Source organism: Gouania willdenowi, chromosome 24 (assembly GCF_900634775.1).
Source record: "Gouania willdenowi chromosome 24, fGouWil2.1, whole genome shotgun sequence".
Lineage (NCBI taxonomy): Eukaryota > Metazoa > Chordata > Actinopteri > Blenniiformes > Gobiesocidae > Gouania > Gouania willdenowi.
The window spans coordinates 24,971,231-24,991,863 of NC_041066.1; the positions used below are offsets into that span (position 1 = coordinate 24,971,231).

A 20,633-nucleotide genomic window follows, 5' to 3' on the forward strand; every position below is an offset into this window, starting at 1 on the left:
TGCAGCGTTGCCGCAGAGGCCGTAACACACGGTGATGAATGCACCGACAGAGAGCTGCAAACATGGAGGCTTTATTAAACATTCATAGACATAATATTGGACAGTGTGTGGATATGGATATGTTTGCCTTAGCTTCGCTAGTAGCTTTAATAGGGTGACCATACGTTACCCAGGACATTTCCTCTTTTCACGTTTTGTTCGGTAATATTTTATAAATTAATGAAACTGTCCGTGTTTCCCAGGGACCGTGAACGCATCTCAGGGAGCCTTTTCACACTCCCGGTGTCACGTACTGAGTTTACCTCCGTACTGAGATTATAACCCTAACCTAACCCAGTGAACAAAAAAAACACGTGTCTGTTTTCTTTGGAAATAAAAATAAACAAAAATTAATTATCATTTTTTTTTTAGCAAAAATTCATTTTTTGGTATATGCACATATACAATCTCAGTACATGACACTGGAAATTTCGCTTTTGTTCAGTTCTCGCGCATGAGGTCAAAGGTCAAGAGGTATAAACTCTTCATGACTGACGGTGTAAACACTGAGTCTGATTTACACTATTTTTACTGTTAGAGTTTTTGCGTAAACGTGGTATCGGTCTCCAACGAAGAAATGCAGAGAGCTAAAGATAACACTGCTAAAGCTAATGCTGCTAAAGCTAACACTGCTAAAGCTAATGCTGCTAAAGCTAACACTGTTAAAGCTAATGCTGCTAAAGCTAACACTGCTAAAGCTAATGCTGCTAAAGCTAACACTGCTAAAGCTAATGCTGCTAAAGCTAACACTGCTAAAGCTAATGCTGCTAAAACTAACACTGCTAAAACTAACGCTGCTAAAGCTTATGCTGCTAAAGCTAACGCTGCTAAAGCTAACACTGCTAAAGCTAATGCTGCTAAAGCTAACACTGTTAAAGCTAATGCTGCTAAAAGTAACACTGCTAAAGCTAATGCTGCTAAAGGTAATGCTGCTAAAGCTAACACTGCTAAAGCTAATGCTGCTGAAGCTAACACTGCTAAAGCTAATGCTGCTGAAGCTAACACTGCTAAAGCTAATGCTGCTAAAGCTAACACTGCTAAAGCTAATGCTGCTAAAGGTAACACTGCTAAAGCTAACACTGCAAAAGCTAATGCTGCTAAAGGTAACACTGCTAAAGCTAATGCTGCTAAAGGTAACACTGCTAAAGCTAACACTGCTAAAGCTAATGCTGCTAAAGGTAACACTGCTAAAGCTAACACTGCTAAAGCTAATGCTGCTAAAGGTAACACTGCTAAAGCTAACACTGCTAAAGCTAATGCTGCTAAAGGTAACACTGCTAAAGCTAACACTGCTAAAGCTAATGCTGCTAAAGGTAACACTGTACACGAGCTGAAAATTCATGTTTTTCCTGCTTTTCAAACAGTGATCAATCAGCTGATCAGTGCTGTTTCACATATTGATCTATTTAGTGTCTATCATATGCACTTCCTTCAAATGTGTAAATGTAATTAAAATAATATATTAATACAAATAATCATAGACCTGGTTAATAAATGGTGTATGTCATAAATTTACCTTTTCAAAGTCAGAACTCATACTGTCCTTTTCACACTTGTCCCATCAATAATAATAATAATTATAATAATACATTTTATTTATAAGAGCTTTTCAAAAACTCGGACACTTTACAGTTGTTAAAACAATTACACAAATCATTAAACAAACTATCACTAATAAAGGTAAATACAGTAAATACATACCAATCATAAGTTAAAAGCTTGTAGAAGGAATGGAAACTGAGGAGGTTTGTTGCTTTAATTCTGTTTCTAACGTTGGTTTTTATAAAAGCTCACATATGAGAATCATTCCTGGGTAGAGTCTGAATTCCTCTCACTGGAGACCCAGATAGTCTGTGTTTTCATTCACCAGGGGTCACCTGTGTGGAAACAAGAGGACTGCCTTGCTTCTATACTGCTGCTGAGCTGCTCCATCAGTTTTTAAAAGTGCTGAGATCAACAGAAAGTGACATCATCAGAAAACCCTGGTCCCTCCTCCAGTCTGAATATGTGTAATATTAATAATATAAACACTAACGATCTCTGGAATAACATTATAAACGCTGTTAGGTTGGAAACATCAACAGAGTGAATTAACTTTATGTTTATATCGCTCTGACCTTTGACCCCCCAGGTCACTTATTTTAAAGACGGTAACTTTGCTAATATTTACTCTATCTGAGACATTCTAAAGCTAAAGAGTTGTTGTTTACAGTCAGTATCATGTCATTACAGTAATTTTGCAGTTATGCATTTCTCTCCAACGCGTATTCTCCGGTCCAGGCTGCCACGCCCACCTTAAGGAGCCAAAAAGTGCGTATGTGTGAATGAAGGCGGGGCTGAAGGAAAGGAGGCGGTGATGTCATTTTTTTGGGCTGTCTAGAAATCACGGAACCAGGAGTTTTCCCAACGCTTGTAAATGTCATTGAAATCTGTGAAAATGATAAAGTTTTAATTTGAAACGCCTTCATTGATAAACAACGTTTTATTATTGATTTGATCAGATTATTGATCAGATTATTGATCAGATTATTGCAGTATGACAGAGTCACAGTTAAAATCTCTCTCCTTCAGCAACATTTTATCCTGTCGAGAACGGGTAAATGTGAACATATTAGTAAAGCTGATGGTCAATTCTTTGACGTGCTTGTGTGACTCCTCCCCCTTCCTGTGACAGCGTGAAAGTGTCGCTTTGGATGGATTCTTCCCGGGAATTTCTTCTGTAATATTATGAGTCTGTGTGGTTTCAAATGTAACTAAGTCCATATTTCTAGTGTAATATAATATTTCACCTTATGGGGGCGCTGCACTTATTCCAGGGTTTGAAGAACGTAAGAGGAAACGGACTTACGCACACCGGAGAATGCGCATAAAGCCAGATTTGAATGGGAACGCCCACATTTCAGGGCTGCTCCTCCCACATTGTGTAACTGGGATGAAGGTGTGCAGTGACTGACTTAAATACAGAGGGAGAATAGCACACAGCCAGAAACGGCGGCACTGTGCAGCTTTTTGGACTTACACACATGGGAGAATATAACCTTTAATGATTATTTACTGTTCTGTAAGCAATGAGTTTAATAAAACGTGTTGGTTTTCAGTTGTTTTTTATTAAAGCTCTACATGTGGTAGTGATGGAGTTCTGAGCTCATACGTGTGTGTGTGTGTGTGTGTGTGTGTGTGTGTGTGTGTGTGTGTGTGTGTGTGTGTGTGTGTGTGTGTGTGTGTCTGTGTCTGTGTCTGTGTCTGTGTCTGTGTGTGTGTGTGTGTGTGTGTGTGTGTGTGTGTGTGTGTGTGTGTGTGTGTGTGTGTGTGTGTCTGTGTCTGTGTCTGTGTCTGTGTCTGTGTGTGTGTGTGTGTGTGTGTGTGTGTGTGTCTGTGTCTGTGTCTGTGTGTGTGTGTGTGTGTGTGTGTGTGTGTGTGTGTGTGTGTGTGTCTGTGTCTGTGTGTGTGTCTGTGTCTGTGTCTGTGTCTGTGTGTGTGTCTGTGTGTGTGTGTGTGTGTGTGTGTCTGTGTGTGTGTGTGTGTGTGTGCGTGTGTGTGTCTGTGTGTGTGTCTGTGTGTGTGTGTGTGTGTGTATGACTGTGTGACTGTGTGTGTGTGTGGCACTGATGATATGTAATAATTAAAGGTACGACTCGATTAAGAAATGAATCTGTTTAATTAGAGACTGTGTAATTAATTAATCTAAATTATGTCCTAACGATATTTGACACGAGAATCTATGTTTTCCTAGTTTAAATATATGTATGTTTATGACAGAATCAATGAAAACAATAAATGATCTTCAACAACCAAATATTATTTAATCACTGAGTGCCAACATAATGTGTAATATAAATAAATAATATAATATAATTACAGTGTTCACAAAGCATTAACTTACATTTAATTAAGATATATTCATGCTTTTCTGGATTTTTAGTGAACTAATCGCATTTAAAGTGATAATGGTGATGTTAATAGGAAATAATAAACACTATTTTGCTCATTTATTGTTTTCATTGATTCACTCATATACCAACATACATTTAAATTGTAAAAACGTTACTTCTCGTGTCAAATATTGTTAGGACATGAATTTAGATTTTAATTAATTACAAAGATTAATATTTTTTAACCGAGTCCCACTTCTAGTTTATTTATAAAACTCCAAGAACATAAAGGAACAAAATGTATCAGTGTTAATATTTAGAGAATGTGCTGAATGTTGGGATGGCTCTCCTGATTTTATCATCTTTAACTTACATGTTATTAGCTACTGACAAAGCAATATTATAAGAAATAGCTCCTTTTGTTAAAGTATGTTATTATATTGGTTGTTATCATGTGTGCATTCGTTAAAAATGTACAAATAGGAGTGATTTTGCTTGTTTTTGGTGGCAGTTAAAGCAGTAGATCCACATGTGAAATAGAGGAAAGATGATGATATGGATCAGGCAGCGCTGAGGGCAGCTAAATGCTCAATGTGAGACATAAAGTAAAAGGTCAGCGTGGTTCATTTAGACTTGGATTTGGTTGTGTCTGTAGACAGGCAGCGTCTCAGAGTCTAAGTCAGAGCTTTATGTGAACCAACATGGTGGCTGTAGCAGGGCGAGAGAGAGAGAGAGAGAGAGAGAATACGCAAAAAAAAAAAACAATAAAAAACACACAAGATGACTACAAATGAAAAATATACTAAACAATAACACAAAATAAGTCACTACACACCAAACAACAAAACTACACACAACGACAACAATAGAAATATATACAAATATAAAGAAAACAACAACAAAAAATGAAGGTAAAACATACAAAATAACAGACATTAATACTCTGTTTTATCATAATGATGATATAAATCTTGATATTTTCAAATCCATAAAGTCTGACCAGAAAGACAATTCTGGGTTAAATTTGCTGGTAAAAAATGCCACAGACACATTTATGAACAAACAGCTGATCAATATTCCACTTTAGTCTTTCTCTCCTCTAAGGGACAGCACGTGTGAGTGAGTTCTGTAGTGTGGCTTCTTTAGATGAAGGTCTGGGTTAGAACGCACTCAGTGATTCATCTAACTGAGCTTTTTTTTGTTGTTGTCTGTTTTGTTCACCAACTACCAAGACAAATTCCTTGTACTGTCCTTAAAACTGTACATGGCCATTAAAAACATTTCTGATTCTGATTAATGCTGTTCTGATTTTCTGTTTTAATCCAAAATTAGCTATAAAATAAAAATAAATCATTATAGGCGATATTGTACTTTTCTATATCGCTAAAATAGAAAACGTGATATATCTTGAATCGCGATATATTGCCCAGGACTAGTTGAGGTGCTGAGTTTAAACAATTGATTTTAAAATACAAAAACACAACTGAGGAGTGGAGAACCAATCAGAACCAAGCTCCACTCACTCCAATCAAAAACAACGATAAGAAATACAAAAAAACATTTTCTAGCTGTAACACATCGTTTATGTAGCCTCTGATTTCCTGTCACCAGCATTTTGACCAGATTGGACGTTTCCGTCCCTTTGTGTTATGATGCATGTGAGGGTATATTTGGTGTTTTATTGGAAGTTTTGATTGATTTTGTTTTGAAAAACAATAAAAATCAGAGTTCTCTCCAGCGTAGGGGCTCCTATGGTGTCATTTTGATCCTATACGCTGTGATGTCACTTCCTACGCTGTGATGTCACACAGGGGGGCTTTTCTGTTGTTTTTTACTTTTTTAATCATAATTGTTGCACACTTGGACTCAAAGTGATTTCCAGACGTGCACGAGTTGTTTAAACTGTTTTTAATCTGAATAATCCAGAAACACATTCATCTATTTAATACAGGCGATCTGCTCAGATGCTCCTGTCTTTACCCGAGGACAGTAATTCATACAGTACATTTATAGCATAATTATGATTATAATTGTAATTTAAAACATCTGTTGTCGTAATCATAATTAAATTGTAAATTAGTTCAGATAATTGACTTTGTAATTGTAATTGCCATGAAAATTCTATAAAAATTATCAATTATAATTAAACGCAAACTGCTGAACCATGTTACAGTTCTATGTACAGTTCTACACATATGTAGTTAATAAAACATAATTGTATTTTAAGTGTGTTTGAAAAAAAAAATGCTGACCACTGTAATTATAATTGAATTCTAATTGAAAATGGAATTGTAACTGAAAAATGGAATTGACCCCAACCCTGCCTGCAGCCACTTAGCTGCCCTGATGCTGCCTGTGTGCATCCTCCGCTTGGTAACCGTAGTAACCGTCCAATATAAACAGAGCTTCAACCAGACGTAGCGTGTAGCATCACATGAAGCTCCTCCTCCTTTTTATATATTATATATATTTATATAACAGATCATTGTACATGTGAACACACACATGTGTAACAGGTTGTTGGGTCAGGGTTTGTTTTTAGGTCTGATTAAAGTTCTGCTGTGTTCATCCTCCTCTTTGTAATTAATACACACAGTATGCTTCATAATTAATTAGATTAGAGTCCCGCCTCTAATGAACTCAATCAGGAGAGACTTCATTGAGAATCAATATTAACAATGAAATGTGCTTTTGGGGGCGAAACCCCGTGGTGACGACCTCATTTACTTGGAGGTGTAATGAGGCCGACACAGGATAGGTTACCCCCCCCCCCAGGACTGGAGGCTGTGATGAGAAGGTTTCACTCTGCTGAGCTGGATGGAGGTGACTGAGGAGGGTTGCCATCATTGCACTGAATCAACAGAAAGGCTGAGGAGAGAGAGAATGTTCTAGCGTTTGACAGCAGGAGGATGATTGGTTGAGAAAGGTCGTGGCAGAGGCTGATTGGTTAAAACCAGGATGATAAACGCCCATGGCCAGCTGATCACCAGAACGAGAGATAGAGGTAGAAGGGGTGTGGTTTGAGAAATGAATGAATGAAAGAAAGAACAGCAACCTTCATGTCTGAACATACGCTGTGTGAACCAACCAACATGTGACCATGAACGTTCTGGTGTCCAGGTGATTCCTCTGAGCTTCTTCTCCTTCTTCTCCTCCAGCTGTCCCTGGATTCCCACTAGGATCTTCTCTTCCCTGTTGGAGACCTTCTCCACCCCCACATCTAGCAGACATGGCAGATGATGCGGACATGCGTAATGAGCTGTCAGACATGCAGCAACGTGCCGACCAGCTCGCCGACGAGGTGAGAAACACACACACACACACACACACCACAAAAATCCAACATTTTAGTCTGAACATTGTATTTAATTCACTTTTAATATCCCAAAAATAATGTATAGATACTTTAAAAATAAGATAAGCAGATTTTTTGACCTCATAGCAATGTCATTTCTATGAATTTTGTGGGATTATTTGCAGAAATTGCAGCTTTTCATAAATAATTCAGAGTTCATGCAGTTATTTTGTGATTCATATTCATTATCATGTAAATCTATGGGTATAGTGAGAGAAAAAACCTCATGAAAAATATGAATACCAATATATTCATTGATTAGGAAGCCTAACAAGATAACAATAGATGAGAAACTAATTAGATGATAGATAATATTTATTAGTGTATTTTACAGCTGATTATAGACATGAGTCAAACTGACCTGTTAGCATTAGAGATGCTAACAGGAAGCTAACACAAGAAAAAGGTTACGTTTACGTTTAATAAGGTTATTTATTTCAGGCTCAGTAATTGTTAAATTGTAATTGAACTGTAGTAATTGGAACATAATTGTAATTTACTTTCAGGGGTAAAATAATAATTGTAATTATCTTACATGTATTTGAATGGTTTTGGTAAAATAAGGTTTAAGCTTTAGATTAAATGGACTTTTACAGATTATTATTGCATCTAAAGTTTTAGTTCAACCTTAAATTTCTAGTCCAAAGCAACAGAAAACAGATTCAACAGAGTCAAAGAGAAGCTGTGTCATCATCATCATCATCATCACCATGTGCTAACAGACGTGTCATAGTGCACGCTAATAATAGAGACCAACAGACGGAGGGAAGGCCATCAAACACTGAAGTGGATTTATCTTCTCTGCACTCTGACATATTTATTTATTTAAGTTATTTTTGTGTCTTTCTGTTGTTGTGTTGCTTGTTTAGTACTGTGGGTTTGCTGAGTCATTTTTTTGTGTTTTTCTTGTCCTTTTTTGTACTTTTCGGAGTAATTTTGTGTATCACTGTTGTTGTTTTGTGTATTTTTGTAGTTTCTGTGTTTTTATCTTGTCTTTTACTATTTTTTCCTGCAATCTTGTAATATTTTGTATTTTCTAATGTATTCTTGCTCTTGTTTTGTGTACTTATCTGTCATTTTGTACATTTACTTTGGGGGGCCGCATAAAATTAGACCGATGGCTGCATGTGGCCCCCGGGCCGCCAGTTGCCTATGTCTGAAAAGAAAAAAAGTTTAAAAAAAAGATTTCCAACACAATTTTGCAATTCACCTTACATTTCTGTAAAGGAGCGGAAAGAAGTACATACTTATTTAACCACACCCCCTTATTCATAAACCCCTTTGTTGTTATTAACTAGCTTCTCATTATAATAATTAACGACATGAACTTTTCATTTCATCTTACAAAGTCTTACAAGTGATTTAAAAAAACACAAATTCACATTCAACACATATAAGAATACAATTTTACAAATAAAGATTATATATTTTTATTTGCTTCATGCATGGACAATAGCTGAGTTACACATCCTCCAAACAGAAAAAGAACAACTATTAAAAATATATAAATAAAATCATAATTAAAGTAAACATTAATAGTTTTACTTGGTTTCTTGCAGTGTTACCTGACCGTATTTAACTTTGATTATGGCTTTTCTTTTATTGTTCTAATGTTTTGTACAGTGTACATTTCCTTCCTATTTTCTTATTTCTGTTACTTTTAACCATTTTGAACTGAAACTAACAAAAGCTTGTGTTTTGTCCACAGTCTCTGGAGAGCACTCGTCGTATGCTGCAACTGGTGGAGGAGGTAAGACTACACGTTGTTACACTACATACACACATTTCACTAAGATGTGAAATAAAGGGCAGTAAATAAATCCTTTGGTGCAATATGTCTACGTGGCTGAGGCTGACCAATTTAAATAAACATTTTGCTCATTAAATGTGAAGAGGTGAGTGCACAGAAGCACAAAATGACATTTGAAGAAGTTAACCTCTTCAACCCCAACAGACCCGCCGGCGGGGGCAGCTCCAGCTTCTGTGACTCTCACGGGTTTAAATGTTGTAAAGAATGAATTAAATCACACATTCTATAACTCTCTGTAATCATCAATCTATAGAAGCTAAAACTGTAGCTAACACACATTCAGAACCAAACACCACAGCACACACACCAGGACATTATGTTCAAAGAGGGAAAAGTTGACAACTCAGCAAACTCGGCATTTTTCCACTGCTGTGAGTCACAAAATAAACACAGATCTATATAACAAGAGTCTACGTGAAACTACAGGCTGACCTGTATATCCACTGATATACAGGTCAGGTATGTTACGTACCAAAACAACGCCACAAAATCAGAAAATACACAATGGGAAAAATCAGCAATGATGAAAAATGGTGTCTTTGTTGTTTCTGATCAAAAGTTGCTCCAATCTGCATAAAACTCCATATTTTGATAAATACAAATTGTGTCGTCAGATAAACACCACCATTACACATATTCAGCCATTTCAGTCGAGAAATCCGTCCAATGAGTGCACGGCACTCGTGCGTAACATGGCCGGTCCCTCCTTTACCCAGCTCTGATTGGCTAGGGCTAAAGCCCCTCCCATAGTGTTTGATATCACCAATTTCTACAGGCTCTGATCTTTACAACACTGTGTCAATCATTCTGATTGGTTAAAGTATTGCTGACTAGACACATGCGTAACGCCACCAAAGAATGGAACCAAAAATAGCATTACGCATGGCACAGCAGAAACCTGAATGAAAATAGATATTTGTTTATTTTAAGCCAAATTGCACCATCTAGTGGTCAAACATAAGACTAACAATGATTGGAATCAATTTGACTGACATATTACAGTTACACACTTTAGCACAGTTGTGGTGAAGTGGGCTTCAGTCTGAACTTATTTTTACAATAAAAGGGTGTCCTTGGCCCGATGTTTATTATCATCACCAAACTTGCTGCAGTTGATGTTCATACATTAGTTCAATTATTTCTGCTTTTATAGCCTTCGTTAATGAGAATTTACTTTATATTTGATGAAAATTTCCATTTTTTTTTGGGTGGACTACACATTTCTGTATTTAAAACATGATTTATTGTCACTCACTATCATATATTTCCAAAATGTCACGTCATCTGTAACCACTAAGGGTCCTACTTCAATCTGAACAAAAAGTTAGCCATGTAGGTCATGTAGAAGCTTAGAAAAACATTATTTGTTATGGGTATGTGATTTTTGGAGAAAAGTGGCTGCTGTCTGCTGCACAATCATTCAATAATGTAGAAAACAAAGTAAGCAAATAAAAATAGCATTTAATGAACTTTAAAATGTTATTATTTTTCCCCTAATTTCATGTGGCTGCTACATCAGTTCCTGTAACTTTGCTTTCATCAGTCCATGAAAAACGGGAGCAGCTTTGGACACAAACTGTCCTGTTGTTATAAGCTATACCTAACTTTATAACATGCTACTTTATAATTAGAATCAGAAATACTTTACTTATCCCAGGGGGAAATGTGTGCGTGTGTGTGTCACACTCTCCTGAGGATTAATGCTGGGCTAAAACTCAATTATTCGCTGCCTCTCCAATAAACGGCTGAGTCGGCAGGAAGATGGCAAGCATGTGTGTGTGTGTGTGTGTGTGTGTGTGTGTGTGTGTGTGTGTGTGTGTGTGTGTGTGTGAATAAAACCTCCGACTCGCCATAATCTCATTTCAGCCAATCAGCCGCAGCCAGGTGTGACATTTCAGACTCTTTAGAATAGATTCACAATTGAAAGCTTCTGCATTCTAATCATGTGACCTACTTTTACATTTTTTAAATGGACAGATTATGTAAATTAATGCATGTCTGAGTGTGAGAAGCAGTAGATCACGTGTTCTACACCCAGAAATAGGAGAGAGGACATGACCTCCCTTCATAAACATTAATGTTTTTAACAATTTAAAGTGCTTATGACACCAAAAAAATGAAATTATTCACACAATAAAACGTTTTTATCACACTGTTCTCATCCATAAATAAACAACCATGAAAAACGCCTGAAATGAAGTTGGATCCTCAAACGCCTCCAAACGAGATATTTGAACTGCCGCCATCTTGGCTGCGACAGCCGTACTCTCACCATGACTCATCAAAACAGTCATGGAGGGAAGAGAAGAAAGAGAAATATTTCATGACTTTTCCCACTCATTAACAGTAAATCTACTGACCACTATTATTTTATATTAAAGCGGTGTTTTTCAACAGGTACACATTTTCATTAAAAACATAACATAATAATGATGATGAAAACCAGGAAAAGTTGAAGTATTGAAAGACTTCCACCCATAAGTCCTTCTATCCTCAGGGTTTGTGTTTCTTCAACAGTCTGTGATTTACTTTCTAACTTCAGCCACCAGAGCGTGTCATCGAACTGTTTAAGGGAGAGTAAAGGTTCCTAGGAGAGCTCTTCTTCTCTGCTTCATTGTCTACTACCAAACCTCAGAGTTGGAGCTGATGATCTAAAAAGTTACTAAATGATCTAAAAATCTAATAAATGATGTAAAAAAAAGGCTGAATGTTTCACTCCAATAGAAAACAATGGGATGTTTACAGGCAGTGGGGCCCTGTGACATCATCAATCATGTGATTTCAAGATGGAGGAACACAGGCTCTAAAACTGTAAATTAGTCCCATTTTTAAAAGGAAATTAAGTGAATATGGTTCATAATAATGTGTTTTTCTAGACATAGATCTATTAATAAGAACATTTAGAAGATTTTAGATCATATTTGGAGAAAACACGTTTGCTGTATATTACCAAATATTTCAGTTGTAAAATGTAAAAACTCTAATGTTTTCTCTAATCCTGCAAATTGGTAAAATAAATAAATAAATAAATCAAAGGACATTTAAATGTTTGTCACTTATTGTTTAGATATTGTTGATGCCTTCCATACTTTATGTTTAATTTATTACTGGAAATCTAAACTTTGGAACAATAATGTTGAAATTGGTCATGGTCATGGGTTTATTTAAAGTGTAAAATAAATGATGTGCCTCTGTTTGTTTTCTGTTTCCTCTCAGAGCAAAGATGCTGGAATCAGGACTCTGGTTATGCTGGACGAGCAGGGAGGTAAGACTATTATTATTATTGTTATTATTATTATTATTATTGACATTCATGGTGCAGACTCAACAACTAGAATGCAGCTGTAGGGGGTGATATTGTGTCTTGATGTAAAACTTTATAATTTTTTTTTTTTCATTTTCAATTAATTTGCAATTTAATTTCTTTTTCTTTTCTTGTAAATTTGTTTTGAAATAAAAACATTTGAATCCATGGTTTGCTAAAGTGGGTGGAGGCTTAACCTTTATTTTTTCCCATCCTCTTCTAACCCTTTAATTTATTTACCTTTTCATTTTCCCTTGTTGTCTTTTATTTTGACAGCTTTCATTTGTATTTATTTTCATATCGCAGGAGAAACACGCAAAGGGAATTGTGTCTGTGCCAAAGTTTGACTTCAGCTGTAACAGATGCATTTATAGTGAAGGGTCTATGTTATAGCTTTAGATAGAACTATTAGAATAATGTTCATGATCAGAATAACAAACAGCATGTAAAATGAGTTTTTTTGGGGGGTGAGACGATCGATTTAACTGGTAAAGACAAAAGTATTCAACCACCTGTCCTCAAGCCATGAGATCATTTGTACAATCCCTGGTTTCTATTCTCAGTATTAACACTTAAAAAGAAGAGAAGCTGATTGATCTTTGGGGTTAAAGCTCATTTCTACATTTGACTCTATTAATCAGTGATCAATTGATTATTATTTCAGCCAGGGTTGGCGTCAATTATAATTGCATTTGTGTAATTCATAATTAATTACAATTATTACATAATTATTATTAATGATCATTGTAATTGTATTTGAAAAAATCTGTTGCTGTTGCAATATTAACTGAGTTGTAATTGAGTCCAGGGAATTGACTTTGTAATTGTAATTGGCATGGAAATTCTATAAAAACATTGCTAAGGACAATTTCTGAATTTTTTTTTTTCTGAGTTATTAAACCCTAATTATACTGGGCACACTAAAACTGGGGTAAAAATGCAGTAATGCATTAAAAATAACTAAAATGTGAAAAACACCGACATTTCAGAGGTAAATGTAAACATTTTTTATTTGTTTTTTGAGATTAGACTATCATGATAAGACCCCCCAAAAAAACGTTGTATGGAGTTATTTTTTCCGGCTCAGTATTTGTGATTAATTATAATTAAAATTTTGTAATTGAGAACGTAATTACAGCATTCTCTTGTTTTTAATATGCATTGTCCCTTGAATAAATGAACAAATTAAATCAAATAATTGACTTTCAGGGAAAAAAATAATACTTGTAAATAATTGGAATTGGAAAAAATGCTGGTCACCAAAATCATAATTCACTGTAATTGAACATGGATAATTGAAAACGTAATTGAAATAAAATAATGTAATTGACCCCAACCCTAATTTCAGCCTAAATCCAAAGGTCATTTAACATTTGTTATTATTATAATTATTATTATTATTATATATTCAATCATCAGATTAAATGTGATTTTTCATACAGTTGCTAAACCAGGGGTTTTACAAACTCTACACTCCGACCACATGTATTTGTGTTAATCACATACAGGATGAATAGTTTTTCTTTTATTCTAGACATCTCACCAACCAACCATCCACTACATCAACATGACCAAAGCTCATAAAGAACAATAGAAACACAGCTACTGTCTGTGTGTGGCACAACAACATGGTCATAGGGTTAGAAGGTGGAGCTATAGTTAGCTTTAAAATGATCCTCCACTGTTTTTACAAATGTGGCCTAAAATCTTCTAAATGTACTTATTAGTAGATCTATGTCTAATAAAACACATTATTATGAACCATATTTGTTTCATTTCCTTTTTAAAATAGGAATACTTTACAGTTCTAGAGCCTGTGTTCCTCCATTTTCAAATCCTGTGATTGATGATGTCACACGGCCCCACTGCCTGTAAACATCCCATTGTTTTCTATTGGAGTGAAACATTCAGCCTGATTTATAGATCATTTAGTAACTTTTTCAGTCACAATAACAACTTGTGCTGCTTTTGGTTGATCTAAAAAACAGGAAAAGTTAAAGATGTTGATGTAAACCTCTTTTGTTTACAGAACGAGAATAATGAAGGACTCCCACCCTAAAGTTCTTATATTCTTAGGGAATAGAATTTACAATAGGCCGTGAATACTCTCTAACTTCAGCCACCAGAGCGTGTCAGCGCACTGTTAAAGGGAGAGTAAAGGTCCCTTAGGAGAGCTCTTCTTCTCTGCTTCATTGTTTACTACCAAACCTCAGAGTTGGAACTGTCGCCCCCTGTGGTCACAACTGTTTTGATCCTCTTTCTGTTAACAAATTAGGTTTACATCGACATCTTTAACTCTTCATGATTATTTAGATCAAACAAAAACAGCACAAGTTGTTATTGTGACAAAAAAGCTGCTAAATGATCTAAAAAGCTGTTAAAGGTCCTTTATCATGCAAATCAACTTTTTTGAGCTTTTAACCTTGTTACAATGTTAATTCCTTATCAAAAACGCCAACAAAGTATTATTGGGTTTCCTTCCTGCATTTCTGAGAAATCTCTTCTGAAAAACAAGCGGTTCAAACGCTAGTGACGTCATGAGCATTCTGAACCACCCCCTCCAGAAAGTGCCTGCTGCTGGTGCCGCCCCCCCACAGTGAACATACACGCCCATATTCAGTGGTGCTCGAAGCATGCGAGCGGCCGAAGAACATGTGTTTGGATGGTCATTGTCCTTTCTTATTCAGTCTGCACAGGGAAATAAACAGACTTTGTTTTTGTACCAAACGATAATGTCTGGTAACCGAAAATGCGCGTTCGGCTGCGAAAGTGTAATCCAGTTAAAATGGGAAGGCAGCGTGTGAGGAGAACCGCAGCGCGCACAAAACCTCGTGTCTGTGCTGCTCTAGGGCTACGTCATGAAATGGGAGGCACTCACACGGGGAGAGGCGGCGCTCCGAAAAACCGTGCGTCTCAACTTCAGAGTAGAAAGAAAATAAGTCATATTTCTTAATAAATTAGTATTTTATTTTGCAAAATGTAAAATATTACCCATATGTGGCTGCAGTTTATTTTGGAAGGTCTGAATATAGCATGATATAGGAACTTTAAATAATGTAAAAATCTCCTAAATGATCTAAAAATCAGGCTGAATGTTTCACTCCAATAGAAAACAATGAGATGTTTATCATCAATCACATGATTTCAAGATGGAGGAACATAGCCTCTAACACTGTAAAGTAGTTCCATTTTTAAAAGGAAATGAAATGAATATGGTTCATAATAATGTGTTTTGTTAGACATAGATCTAATGAGTACATTTAGAAGATTTTAGGACACATTTATAAAAACAGTGGAGGATCCTTTAACAGCCTTTGGGAGAAAGGTTCATCGAGCTTATGCAAACTAAAAAAGGCTGTAAAAACACTTTAAGTATGAACTAAAAGCAGATTTCATGTCCCGTTTAGCTTTAATCATTCAAGTGTAAGCATTCCTCCTTTGATGACTTCATTTGGAATAAAATGCCACCATATTAATCCAATCATATTATTGTGCCTTATATGTTTTATACATCGGTTATATGTGGAAGTGAAAACTGGGGCACATTAATATTGAATATACTCCTTTTATTGACTGTAATCTTATTATCAAAGTGTTCTGTATTTGTCCTTTGATCTAAGGTAAGAGACATGGATGTATTCCATCTCCAGGCTTGGATCCATTGTTCAACCTAGTCCGTTTCCAGTTTTCCACTTGAGCTAAGCTAACTTGCTAATAGCGATAGCGATAATTATATATGAGTAGAATAATTGTGCGTCCACAGTTTTTTAAAGTGACACAAATATGAACTTTTTAAGCGATTGTTCCTCATTTAAAAGAAGTCAGCTGATGGTTCTGCACGTTTCTGTGCCTTAATCATTTATTTCACTCCAATGGATGACTGACTCAGCTGTAATAGCTCACGACCTACACACACATCATATTTCTGTCAATCAGCCAATGAAATTCATTCCACTACTGTCATCCCTTTGTCCTGACCAGAGCAACTCGATCGTGTTGAAGATGGCATGAACCATATCAACCAAGACATGAAGGAAGCCGAGAAAAATTTAAAAGATTTAGGGAAATGCTGTGGGCTTTTCATATGTCCATGTAACAAGTAGGTACTGACCATGTGCCCAGAGGTTCTTTACATATGTGGTGGCGTCCAGTTTTCTCCTCTTTTATTTTTTACGTTTCAGTTATTTCGTCATAGTGAGTGTCTGAAGTTGTTGTCTTCTCTCCTTTGTCCTCTCTTTATCTTTCTGCCTCTTCTTTCCCCTTCCTCTCTCTCCCCATCCCTCTCCCTCTCTCTCTCTCCCTCTCTCTCTCCCTCCCTCTCACTCTCGCCCTCTCTCTCCCTCTCTCACTCTCTCTCTCCCTCTCTCTCTCTCTCTCCTCGTGCCTCGTTCTGTGGGCGATAAATGACTTGTGTTTAATCAGAGCAACTGGAGCGCATCGAGGAGGGGATGGACCAAATCAATAAGGACATGAAGGATGCAGAAAAGAATTTGAACGATCTAGGGAAATTCTGTGGTCTTTGCTCCTGTCCATGTAACAAGTAGGTGCTGCTTGCCCGCCTGCCTGCCTGCTCTGTAGAAATAACAACTGCACTGAAGATGCAAAGAAACAATCCTAATCGGGGTAGAAGTGACATTATGGAGGCCATCAGCCTGTAGTCCATCCACCCTGCCCATGCTCCACATTTACACATTTACACTCACACTGTTCTTTGACACCATTGTATTGCTTTCAATTCTCCTCTTGGACACAAACAGAGTCTCCTTCAAGTCAAACTGATTTATAAATGAACCCTTTCTATAAAAAAATCTGCATAAAGTGCATTATTTGTGAGGATTAATGTCGTTGTCACCTAATAAACCAATAAAAGCCAATAACTAGTGTTGTTCCGATGCCCCTTTTTGGCCCCAATACTGATACCGATACCCACTTGTATAGTATCTGCTGATACCGATACATGCAGATACGGCGGCGTTTAAACAAAGATATGACCTGTTTTTCACCTGGGGCGATGGCCAGGGTGAGACCCCTGCGCCCGCCGCCACAGAGTGGGGTTATAGTGGAATCTTCTTTGTTGGTGTTCGGCGGATTGGGTTTGAAGAAGTTAATACTTGCCAATACCGATGCAGCCCTTTAGTGCCGTATCGAGACCCCTCCTGATATGGCACAACATTACCAGTAACTCAGGTATATTGCACCACAGTGTCTTAACTTTTCTAATTCATGTTGATTCAGGGTGTGTTCACACCGAGGAACTAGTTGCTGATTGAGTCGCTGGAATCACACGAGAAGCATATCATTTACATTGATTTAGAATGAAATCTAGTTGCCAGAGTCACTGAAATCGTGTTCGGTGTGGACGCACTTTAAGGTGGGTGTGTTTACACTGACGGACCCTGTCATTAGCATGAATAAGGTGTCGTTTGCTAAATTGTGACACCTTTGGAGCTATGTGGCATTTTTGGGAAAGTGGAGGGATGAAAAAAAAAAAAAAAAAAAAAGTGGAGGGATGTAGTGGGGTTTGGTAGGGTTAGAGGATTGGTAGGGTTAGGTTTAGGGTTAGAGGTTAGGGTTAACCTTGTTAATGGATGTTGATTCAAGGTGTTTTCACACCGAGAAACTCGTTGCCTATTGAGCTGTTAGAATTGTGCGAGTAGCGTATCTTGAAGGGAGGTCACTTGATGTTGCATTGTTTACATTGATTTAGAATGAAATCTAGTCGCCAGAGTTGCTGAAGTTGCGGATCCTTAAGTGTTTTAACCCTCCGTCCTCCTCGTTTGGTCTGATAGTCCTCCTCGTTTGGTTGGTGTGAACACAAACCAAGTCTAGAGTGGATCAAACAGGAGAATTCTAGAGTGATTTTTTCAGTGGGTCTCAGAGTGTTTCCAATCAAAGTCTAGAGTGATTAGCTTCATTGTGAACACAACCGCTCTCAGAGAGAATTTAAAAACAGGAAGTAGCCAAGATGACATAGAGCGCATGACGTGGGTGATCAGAAGAACCAGTGAGGGCCCAAACCAGAGCTTTAAAACCAGGAAAAGCAGGACAACTTGTTGCTGCTTCATTGTTGAATGTTGGTAAAGAACAAACGGAGAAGGAAGAAGTTTGTGAAACTCTTCAGCGCTGGATTTGACCCATAGATGAGAACCTCTACTTCAGGTTTCTGTTTCTCTACTCCAGTAACTAGTTACAGTAACTAGTTAGCTCATGGAACTGGTTACAGTAACTAGTTACCAACAGCTTCTCATTCATAAACATGAGCTGATTGATAAAGAGCTAACGTTCATATCTAGGTCATGCTATTGTTACATCATTACAAACATACTACTGCTGGAAAAAAGAGAAACAACTACAAAACCTTTGTTTATGTTTCAGTTCGACTTGAAAGGCCGTTCTATATAATCATCAGTATGTAATCTAATAAAATATATCATGTCCTCACAGAACAACCCTCCAAACATTTGATCAATAAAGACATTCTGATCACACTTTATGTGAAGTTTTTTACATAAGGCTGACATTACACTGTCATTAACTGTCATTAGCATGAACAAGGTGTCATAAAAGCTGTCATTAAGTGTTCTTTGCTAAATTATACCTTTGGAGCTATGTTGGCATTGTTGGATAAGGTGGAGGGATCTATTGGGGATAGGTAGTGTTAGAGGTTAGGGTTAGGTAGTTTTAGGAGTTAGGGTTAGAGGGTAGGGTAACAAACAATGACAGCCTTCATGACGCCTTATTAATGCTAATGACAGATAATGACAGCACTTTGTCAGCCTTTATGTATAAAAGTTTGAGTAAAGTGAGTAAAGCAAAAATATTCTGTAAGAGTAAAGGGTTGGTTAAACACCCCTGAAAGAAACCCCAGTCCTCCACACATGATTTTCTCTTAATCTACAAGTGCCTTCGTCAACAATCTCCCACCAAGTGCCTTCCTCCTATTTACTTAAAGCTTCAGATGTTTCTAATGAACTATAAACTAGCAGGTGTTTCACATTGAGTCATGGTAGAAACCTCACTACTGTCATAGCTCTACATTGATGGGAGTGGAGAGGGAGGACTTTAATAATCCATAGCTGTTGGCCTACTAAAATATGAAAGCACTAAGATCCAATGGGAACGAGCTGGGCTGTGACCCCCCCACCTCAGGCATCTTGGAACTCAGATCATGCTAACATGCTAACATGTCTGAGTCCTGTTGGGACTACAGTGATCTTGGTCCCAACATGTCTTGGGGCAGCCTGGTGGAGGACTGCGTAACACTTCTTCTTCTTCTCATCTTTGCATGACCTCTACTACCACTGCACTGCTCTGCGACGTTTCCTCGCAGGAAACAAGAGCTTTTGTTTCCTCTTTCCTAGAGTGCCACATCCCCCCCCCCCCACTGCTACTTCTCTAAACGTTGACTTGGAATGACTAGCGAGCATGGCCCCTTTGAATGCTCATGCATGCATGACAATGCAACTCATTACAGCAATGCACGCAATGACGCTAAGGTCCTAAAGCTGCTCTGAGCTACCGTGGTGGGAAGGTGACATCACCATGGAAACCTGTTGGTGCCACAGTCGTTGGTGGCTCTGCCTCACTTGTAGAGCTCATGGGTTTAGTTTCACTGGGATGGACTGGCATCCTGCCCATGGTGTGCCCCAGGTTTGCTGGGATTGGCTCCAGTGTGAGTTTTAGGTTCTCTGAGAAGCTATGACGCTGAAGCTGCTCTTGGTTCTGGTTCAGAACTCTCTCAACTTTTGGTGATTTTCTGTTGAACCAGGCCTGATTCAGAGCAATTTAACCAGAAAAGTGGGCGAGCGTTGGAAGGTTCCACATACCAGTCCAGTAGGTGGTAGTTCTTCACCTCAGTCTGAGAATCGCCATTGTCAAGAAAATAGAAGAAAAACACTGTAAATCACAATGTTTCCTTAGTTTTACATCTTATGAATCTCAAGAGAAAAGAAACAACAGTCGTGATTTGTGACGACACGTGACATGTACAGTTGTCAGAAGTTACTGTAACACAAGCTTTGGTTTGTGTTTTTATTCATACTTATGTGATTCTCATGAAACCATTAAAATACCATGTCTGTAATGATTGTAAATACAAAATGTGAAATTTAGTTATATAACTAAATATTATAATAAAGACAACAATTTCCTCTAACTTGCACAAAGATTAATTTCCAAATAAGAAATAATTATTTTTGTATTTTATTGCATTTTCTGCTGAAATTCTCATTGCCAACTCATCCAGTTCTGACT

At 37.3% G+C, this 20,633-nt stretch overlaps 1 protein-coding gene across 1 annotated transcript in view; it reads left to right on the plus strand.

Annotated features, from left to right (window-relative positions):
* Nucleotides 1-20,633, plus strand: part of snap25a (synaptosome associated protein 25a) — a 43,387-nt gene that overhangs the window by 15,839 nt on the left and 6,915 nt on the right. Inside the window, exons 2-5 of the mRNA XM_028439527.1 lie at nt 7,070-7,212; nt 8,975-9,016; nt 12,293-12,341; nt 16,803-16,920. Coding sequence (XP_028295328.1) covers nt 7,141-7,212; nt 8,975-9,016; nt 12,293-12,341; nt 16,803-16,920 — 281 coding nt within the window. The 5' untranslated portion in view covers nt 7,070-7,140. The remainder of the gene's footprint in view (nt 1-7,069; nt 7,213-8,974; nt 9,017-12,292; nt 12,342-16,802; nt 16,921-20,633) is intronic.